The sequence below is a fragment of the Eufriesea mexicana genome, unplaced genomic scaffold, assembly GCF_001483705.2.
Source record: "Eufriesea mexicana isolate 0111107269 unplaced genomic scaffold, ASM148370v2 scaffold5561, whole genome shotgun sequence".
NCBI lineage: Eukaryota > Metazoa > Arthropoda > Insecta > Hymenoptera > Apidae > Eufriesea > Eufriesea mexicana.
This window is the reverse complement of record NW_016913558.1, coordinates 780,013-789,517: the sequence shown is the minus strand read 5'-3', so window position 1 is coordinate 789,517 and position 9,505 is coordinate 780,013. Positions and strand designations below refer to the sequence as shown.

At 35.2% G+C, this 9,505-nt stretch overlaps 1 protein-coding gene across 3 annotated transcripts in view; it reads left to right on the top strand.

Moving 5' to 3' along the window:
- The window catches only part of Hex-A (Hexokinase A), a 45,170-nt gene that overhangs the window by 6,653 nt on the left and 29,012 nt on the right, over window positions 1-9,505 (top strand). The window contains exon 1 of one of the 3 annotated variants that reach the window (XM_017906569.1): window positions 128-393. The exons of 1 other annotated variant lie outside the window; for it this stretch is intronic. In XM_017906569.1, coding sequence (XP_017762058.1) covers window positions 268-393 — 126 coding nt within the window. In that variant the 5' untranslated portion in view covers window positions 128-267. Of the gene's footprint in view, window positions 1-127; window positions 394-441; window positions 489-9,505 lie in introns of those variants that run through there. One more of the 3 variants, XM_017906571.1, reaches the window with a different exon arrangement.

The window sequence follows — 9,505 nt, the reverse complement described above, 5'->3', positions numbered from 1 at the left end:
CGCTTTGACCGTGCCGGCGGCCTTCCGCTCAGGCGCAATGGCGCCGACTTCCCTCTCGGGAGGAGCAGCCTAGCTTTCGCCCGTTGATACGCTATCTTGCCCGTTTCTTCACGGATCCTCTCCATGTGCCGGGAGACACAGATCGGCCACGAGACCGGTGTCACGATCAGTCGAACGTAGCTTCCGGCCGGTGGAACAGGTGCTCTGCTCTTCTTTTTGCGTCACGCTCGCCGAAGGGAACCGGATCACTGGGTCAAGGCTGTGGACATGAAGACCAAGAACAGGACGCTGTTCAGTAGGATGTGCAAGTGCTATGGCAAGCAGTCGGAATCGCACGCGCAGGCACAGCAGACAGAGCAAGAGGCCGCCACTCTGCCGGAAGTGCTCGACGAGGTAAACTCTCTGGTCACTCACAGTGGTCACTCTCAGTGGTCACTGGGACACTCTGTGTGACGTGGATTATGCTGTGCAACGCGATTCGGGATCAGGTCTGTGTTTGTTTCGCTGGCTGGTATTTTCCTTGCGAATTAGGTTAGGTCTCTGTTAGGGGATTAACGCGGATAAGGGTGGGTTGTTGCTTGTGTTTGCACATGTATACGGGTATGTTCATCTCTGAGAAGATGGTTGCTTCGTTTAGGATGCATTTTGCAATTTATTTCCTCCATTTTGTTTAACAATTAATATTTCATATTTATATTAATTATATTATATAATAATTATATTGATATTAATATGTAATATTTTGTTCATTTTATTTTCGAACGTTGATTTAACGTTAGTTAGTTGTCAGGTGGATGAGGAAGATCGGTATCGTAATCCGGTTCAAAAAATCGATTTTTTTTTTTTTACACTTTCTCAAAGTACACACTTTCGAAAATATCCGTGTGAAAGGATTTGTTGGAATTCGTAAAATTAGCGAAGTTATAGAGGTTTGAAGTGAAGAGTACAGGCCTCGTACAATGGGTAACGAAAACTTTGAACGCGTTTTTCTCGAAACCGTGTTTTTCCAACTGGCTGACGGGGTATCTCGCGTTTTAGTTGACCGATTGACTCGAAATTTGGAGGAAATCTTCACTGGATGTGCCTTTATCGTGTGTACCGCGGATTTCAAAATCTGACGCTTTTTTCTATTTTTTTTTACCACCCGAAGGACGAAGCACGAGGAAAATCGATATCTGAAATTCAAAATGCCGCCATTTTTTTAATTTTCGAAATTTCGCTGTTTCGGTGGCTCGTGCTATAGCTGTATTCGTACTAATTAAGATGCTTTTTGGTTTTTTCGTTTTTGATAACCAGGTGGTCCGGAATCGTGTCAGCCATTCGAGCTGAAGCAAACAAGTCGATTCTTATAGGCTTGTAGTGGTTGCATGTGTGTATGTACTAGTACATACAGTATGTACCTACAATAGCAATGTTCGGTTGCTTAGGGTGTATTTTTTCCAAAATATTTTGTTTCCAATTATTAAAGTAACGTTAATTAAATTTTAATAACATAACGAATATCCGAATTAGAGAATTAGGTGAATAGGGGTGTGTTTGGGTAATTGGTGTTTGCATATGGATGTATGTATATATATTCTCTTTTGATAGAAACGTAGATTTGTTTGGAACCTAAATTTTTAGAAAATATTTTGTTTTTCAATGTTGAATTAACGTAATTTAATTTTAATATTATTTTATTGGTAAATTTATTTTAATCAACAATGGGGTTTAATATTGGTGGATTAGGATGAATTAGGACGATTAGTGTTCAGATAGGGATATGCACTGTATAATTGGATGTTTTATACCAATTATATATCGATTATGCGATGCATGTGTGCATGTATGTTCATTTTTGGCAGGTTTGTTAATAGTACAAAATTATGTGATTTATCGTCGGTCTCTTTTATTTTACTATGGCGTAGAAGGTATTAGAAGGTTTATTACTACTGAATTGCGAATTGCGGATGATTATGAAACGGTTATTTCGCGATTTGTAAGTGGAAATATATTTATTTTAGATAGGTAGATACGAGACGATCTTGTCGAATTCGTACTCGGTAGGTAAAGTAAATAATATTCGTTTTCGAATTAGTACATGTGTCTGAGTACATCGATAAAAAAATATCTATGAAAAAATTATTTCATTAAAAATGGAAAAGATCGAAACTGAGATAGCTATTACCATAAAAGAAAACATCGAGATCCAGCGATAATATTATGGATATACTTAATTAAAAACTTTTAGGGTCGCCATAAGATGTCAAAAAATTTACAAAAAGAATATATTTTTATCCAAATTTTTTTTTTTTTTGTTATATTCACGAAAGAAATTTTAGATATATTTCGATCTATTTTCATCGGAATATTTTTACGAAGAATTCAGAGAAGGATAATTAAAATTGACACTTTGATTCGAAGAATTGACAATTGCAAAATATTTACAAAAGAAATATATCTTATCCGAATTATTTTTTTTTTATTACATTCACAAAAGAAATTTCAGATATATTTCGATCTATTTTCATCGGAATATTTTTACGAAGAATTCAGAGAAGGATAATTAAAATTGACACTTTGATTCGAAGAATTGACAATTGCAAAATATTTACAAAAGAAATATATCTTATCCGAATTATTTTTTTTTATTACATTCACAAAAGAAATTTCAGATATATTTCGATCTATTTTCATCGAAATATTTTTACGAAGAATTCAGAGAAGGATAATTAAAATTGACACTTTGATTCGAAGAATTGACAATTGCAAAATATTTACAAAAGAAATATATCTTATCCGAATTATTTTTTTTTATTACATTCACAAAAGAAATTTCAGATATATTTCGATCTATTTTCATCGAAATATTTTTACGAAGAATTCAGAGAAGGATAATTAAAATTGACACCTCGATTCGAAGCATTGATAATTTCTGCTTCTCGGAATCAGCCAGTAATTATATTCTCTTATCTTTTCCCGTTTAATTTCGGACACGACGACACGTGGACCAAGCCGTGTTATGTTACAATGATGTAGCCTAGTTGTTGCTTAGAAATTATTTACAATGATGCACTGTCCGAGAATCGGGTCGTGCCAAAATTCCGCGTCGTCACAGAATAAGTAGTGCGGTGAACCTTGAAGCTCTTTATTTAAACAAAATTACATTGGCAGGAGAACTATAGCGCCAGATTGTCGTTACGTAGTTTGAATCTGGTTTATTCTCGTCCCATCGACGTTTAAATAATTCCGTGTCGGGTACTGCATCGACATCGATGATTCACCTATACAGACCATTTCCTTTCCATTTTCAACGAAAACTAACGACAATTCGTCAATTTACCATTAACAAAGTACCATTTTCCGATAGAAAAGGGTGCACAAAAATATTCGTGATTATTTTCAATCGGTATTACTGTCATTTCGAAAATTCCGCCGAGTTCAAAATAATTTACCATAATAGTTTATCATGACAGTGATACACACGTATTAACCTGTTTATCCCAATTCCTAAGCTAGGCAATTTTACTTGAACCTTGTTCAGCACAGATAAAACCCATAATCTTAATAATCTGAACAAAGTTCAATTAAACAATTCTTTTAAGTGTCCTTATCTCGTCTCGAGTAATAAAATGGTAAATTTAGAAGCATCGTTTGACGTCATGCTCGAGCCTCCATTTTAACGCGTGTTGGTCTAAAATAACAAAGAAACGATAATTCCAAAATCGATTTTAAAAAAATAAATAAATAAATAAATAAGTATGACAAAAATATAAAAAGAAAAGGATACAAATTAATTTTCCAGCTCTTCGATGCTATTATCCCTGTAGATATCGTAATTCGAATCGATCTAGACGAATTTCAGATCCAAGAAATGGTAATTCCAAAAGTCACGTCGAAAAAGGAAATAAATAAATAAAATGGTATAATAAAAATATTTAAAAAATGCTACAAATTTCGTCAATTAATTTTCCAATTCTTGGACGCTATTATCACTGTATAGATATCATAATTCGAATCGATCTAGACGAATTTCAGATCCCTCCAGAAGTGTCATTTTATCGGAAATGTCAATTAAAGAATTTCCATAAGTCAGTCGAATTTTGCCCCCGAAAATATGGAGCACGGATACGGCCCTGGGGAGAATTTGGTAAATCACGAAATTTCATTTTGAAACAGCTCGATAGGGTTGAGAACTATAGCGGGGAGGTTGACGTTACTATGAATTTTCAGCCAGTAACCGTGGTCGTTCGTCGGCCATGTTGCAAGAAGCACAACGAGGAGGAAATGTGTGTGCCAATCGTGTCAAAAAAGGCAATTAAGTAATTTACAAATCTCCTTTATAACTGGTCCTCGATTTCTACCACCTCGGTAAAGTGTAAATGGAAATTCGGTGAAAAAGGGATTCGAGAAAATCAAAATGGCGGAAGAAAAATTAATATTTATCTTATATTTCATTTCTTTGGTGGTGCACGAATTTATAAACCTAAAATAAACGTAAAATAAACGTGAAAGTATAGGAAACAGTTTCTCAGAGGGATAATATATCCATTTATATGTGAAAGAAAATGGCAGACAGTCTCGCGGACGTTGACGCTTTAAAATTGATTCCGCCATTTTAGCGCGCGACATTTGAAACGTTCGAGCAACTTCGTAGCATTGCAACTCGATTTCTTCGAATCTGAAAAATATTTCGATGCAATAATTCAAACATAGAGTGAAATAATGACAATCCTTTTGAAAAAAGATTCTTCCTGCGAAAAAATTAAAAAATTTTTAGAATCTTCAATCAACACGTGTAAATTATTTTGTCAAGTAAATACTGTTATTAAACGAAATCGTTTGATAAAAGTAGATAGGTTAGATAAGATTCTACTGCAAAATTGATATAATTAATATTTTAAATCGATCTAAAATAATTTACTAATTGCACGTACGTAATATTTTTCATTCTTGCTAAAAGAATTTTTAAATGGATCCCGAGTTCATGCATATTCATTCTACCTATTTTAATTCGCTTTTATCTCGAATTTCTTATTTTTACATACACCGTGAAATCCTCTTTCGAATTTCTTTTTTCCAACGAATAATTTATTAAAAAAATATAGCCACGTATTTTTTAGTATTTAAAACTACCTCAAATTTTTTTCCTTATTTCAGTGTTCTTAGAGAATAATTAAATAATTCTATTTAATGAAATCTCTTTTTCTTGAATAACATAATTTCATTTAGAAATTTCGAATTTTTTAAAGAAAATTTAATCAACGCGCGAATGGATTCTCTTTCGAATAGAAAAATTAAAGGAATTATAAAAAGTCGAGGAATCAGAGTCTGTAATTTTTGAAAATGAATCTGTAATGGCAGGGAAATATGCAGATAGCTCAGTAAATGACACTCGAATTACACCTTACGTAATTCACGTGCACGTTTCGTTATGTGATCACTATGATTCTCGCGAAACGGAAACGGAGAGTCGCAGGAAATAGGAGAGAGGAAGAAGAATGGGGAATTCTACTCGCGCGAGCGGATACGCTATCGCGAGTACAAAACTTCCCTGTTCGATGTTAATTAGCCGCGTCACGAAGATAAGGATTCCTTATCGTATCTCATGTGCAGATTGGAGCTCGGGTAACACCGGCTCAGGTTGAATTTTCATGCTTTGACACTGGAACTATCGACCTCTAGTGAGTATCGAAATATGATATACATTATCGATGATAATCGAAGCAGTACGATGAAAGTAAACGAGCATAATTACGATCATATTGGAATTAAAATTGATATTTAGTTTGGCAATAGCAACTGCGAAGATAAGGTTGTTCTAGTCTTACGCCATTGCAGTCGATTCTTCCAAGTCGCCATTTTAATATTGTAAAGATCGATGATCGGTACTAACAAATTAAATAATATAATTTTGTAATTTTGCTAAAGGCAACTGCAAAGATAAGGTAGTTCTAGTGCTACGCCATTGCAGTCGATTCTTCCAGGACGCCATTTTAAAGTTGTAATGATCAATGATCGATATTAATAAGTTACATAATATAATTCCGTAATTAGGTAGTTTTGGTATTACGCCATTGCAGTCGATTCTTCCAAGCCGCCATTTTAAAATTGTAAAGATCAATGATCGATACTAATAATTCGAATACTATAATGCTGTATAAAATAATTAAGTAATTAGGTAGTTCTAGTGTTACGCCATTGCACTCGATTCTTCCAAGTCGCCATTTTAAAATTGTAAAAATCAATAATCGATACTAACAGCTCCAATAATATAATTCTCATCAAAATAATTATATAATTAAGTACCAGTAGTGTTACGCCATTGTACTCCATTCTTTCAGATCGCCATTTTGAAAGATCGATACTAACAATTCGAATACTATAATTCTGTATAAAATAATTCTGTAATTAGGTACTTCTAGTGTTACGCCATTGCACTCGATTCTTCCAAGTCGCCATTTTAAAATTCTAAATATTCGAAAAATTCGAATAATATAATTCTGTACAAAATAATTCTATAACTCATATTCATCGATGATTTATGTTTAACTTAATGGAAGAAATTATCGTCGTTTTCGTAATAGCTTCGAAGCTTTCACTTTGCTTCTTTACGTCAAGAAAGTTTTCTCCTGCACAGGTTTAATTAACGATAAAAGTTGGATTTTAATTAACGAGTTCACTGACAATGGGTTCGAAATCGAACGTGGAAAAATGCCCCACGAGATCCGTTATTTTTCTTGCAAATAATTTTCATGCTTCCACAAACTTGTGATTGCTTCGTGGAATTATGAGTTTATATAGGACTTTCGAAACGAAACACATTGAATTGAAAGGGCACTACTAAACTAGATGTATCTTCGACAATTTTCTATATTTCTTCCTGAAAAAAATAGCGTATACTCCTTAAGTATAGATCAAAAACATGTCACAAATCCCGACACGATAATCTTTTTATGGTTCTTAAAAAAAAATCGCAAACAGCAGCTAAAAGATTGACCTCTAGATTAGTGCCCCTTAAATGGAGTTAGGTTAACACGAGTTTGTTCAGCGAGCGGAGTTGCTCAGAGATGTTATTTTTGTCAGCTGCTGTAACTCGTTGATTAATTAAGCTGCTAATTGAAAATGATATTTCTATGTTTCCTGTCATCGTTAGAAGACCGTTGCACATATTACATTGGTTTTCCTTGTCATAGACTAGCAGTTTATTCTTCCACTTCTTTGGGATTTGAAGTACTTTCAGTATTTGAAATACTTGAAGTCAATTTTTTAATGTTTCAATTCTTCCTCATTATTCAATTTTCGTAAAATTCTACTGCTTTTTATTCACCGGTTATTTAACCGTATAGGTTAACCGTTTGAGTCTCAGAGGGTTTTGAAAGAACACTGTCGAGGAATCCCAAGCAGCGCGACCGTGCTGCCTCCAAGTGGGTACGAGAAGAACCAAGCGGCGCGATAGCGCCTCGTTTATATTATGGCGATAAATGGCCAAGTGGCGCGATAACGCTTTGACTTCGACAGTCGATGACACACCGTCAGCTGCCGAGAATATTCGAAATGTGCTCGGTTTTCTCGACATGAAATCTGAATAACGCGTTCGCGCTGCTTGGGACTCGAACGGTTAAATGACGACTAAGAGTCGCCTCTCGAGGGCAGAGTTAACCCATTTGCATCCAAGCGCGGAATATTCCGCGAGCCACGACAGCCGTCTATCACCGAGCGCGTAATATTCCGCGAGCCACGACTGTCGCCTATCACCGAGCGCGGAATAATCCGCGAACTGGCTTTTTTTCCATTACCAGTTGCTGATTTTATTCGATCACGTTTTATCCCTTTTATACTGTCGCCTATCACCGAGCGCGGAATAATCCGCGAACTGACTTTTTCCATTACCAGTTGCTGATTCTATTCTATCACGTTTTATCCCTTTTGGGAGCATCTCATCTACATCGGTTCATTATATTCTTAACAAGTTTTACTTTTGTCGTGAAAATCCTTTTAACTGCCATTACGAGTACGTGCTGATACGCGCGCGGTGATACGGGCCAGTCGTCAGTTGAACGTCGCTGATGTCTGTATACGGCACCTTAAGTAGAGCCATGATGTAAATCTTCTGACTTAGTAGCCGAACTACTCGCGGCATAAATCACTCGCAGAATTCTAAACATCCTCGATCCTTCTCTTATCGTTCGAAGATATCTCAATTTCTCGACTGCAGCCTCGATCCGAAATCGAGATGTTTGCAACTTCTTATCACCTCGAGACGCAGTTTCGCGGTTTATTCGAACGCACGTCGTGTTCCAAAGACATAAATTTCATTAGAGGTCGAATGGATTTGCTTCATTCACGTTTTCCAGCAGCTCGGATATCGGTCTTGCCATTTATCATTTCGCCAGCCACGTTGATCTAACCTCAAACAAACCGTTGGAAATTTATTCCACTCGTATTTCCACTTCCACCTCCCTTCGTGAACATAAAGAATTACGCAATCGTTTGTACCACTCGAATATTTGATCGGCTTTGGAAGCTGCATTTGCGATTTTAATAAAGATATATAAGGAAAAATAAATTTTAATTCTTTGCACTCGAGAGGCGCCCTTCAGTCGCCATTTCATAAAATTTCGAAGCTCGATATTAATTGATATATCAAATTTAAAATAATGTACCACTGTGCGATGTATCAAAATTAAATAATTCTACGTGTTAATTGTTATACGATTTATTACTTTATATTAATTTTAAATAAATTTTTATTATTCTGTATATGAAATATAGGATATAAAATATTAAAATTTATTGGAATATATATTATTTGGTACTTGATATATAATATTTTATAATATCAAATAATATATATTCAAATAAATTTGTATTATTTTACGCATAAAATACATAATATTAATATTATGATACAAAATATAGAAATGTAAAATTTACATATAGCACATGAAATATAGGATATAAATTATTTTTGTCTTCCTTATGTATAATATTTTCTATAAAAATACGAATTTTCATTCCCAATCGTATAATTCTATTATCCTCCAAAAAATAGTAATCTTTCAAGGACAAATATTTTTATCAAACTGTCCAGACTTAATTAATAATTAATTAATAATTAATTATGGAATTAATTCCTCCGTTAAAAGGTATCGATAAGAAACATAACGACTTCGGCCAGAGATAGTCCGAAATTTAGTTCCTCGCTTTCACTGCCGCCATTGTTGGTACATCATTCGCGTTTGCCATGCAAACGGAGGCACTACTGAAGTAGGAGCCCTGGTCTCGTGGGTCAGGCGTGTTCCAAAAGAGAAAATATTCATAGAATTCCAAGGAGATGATGACGTGAGCCTGGACACGTAGATACGTTTCGACCAGGGCTGCCGATAGAATTTGTGCAAATCCTCGTTCTCGACCTCGCTCCATTCATCTTTCCACTCACTTCCGGTCCACATAATCGTTTAAAAATAACACCGGTTGACTCGGGATTTTACGCGATTAGGCATTTCCCCCGTGACTTTCCCTA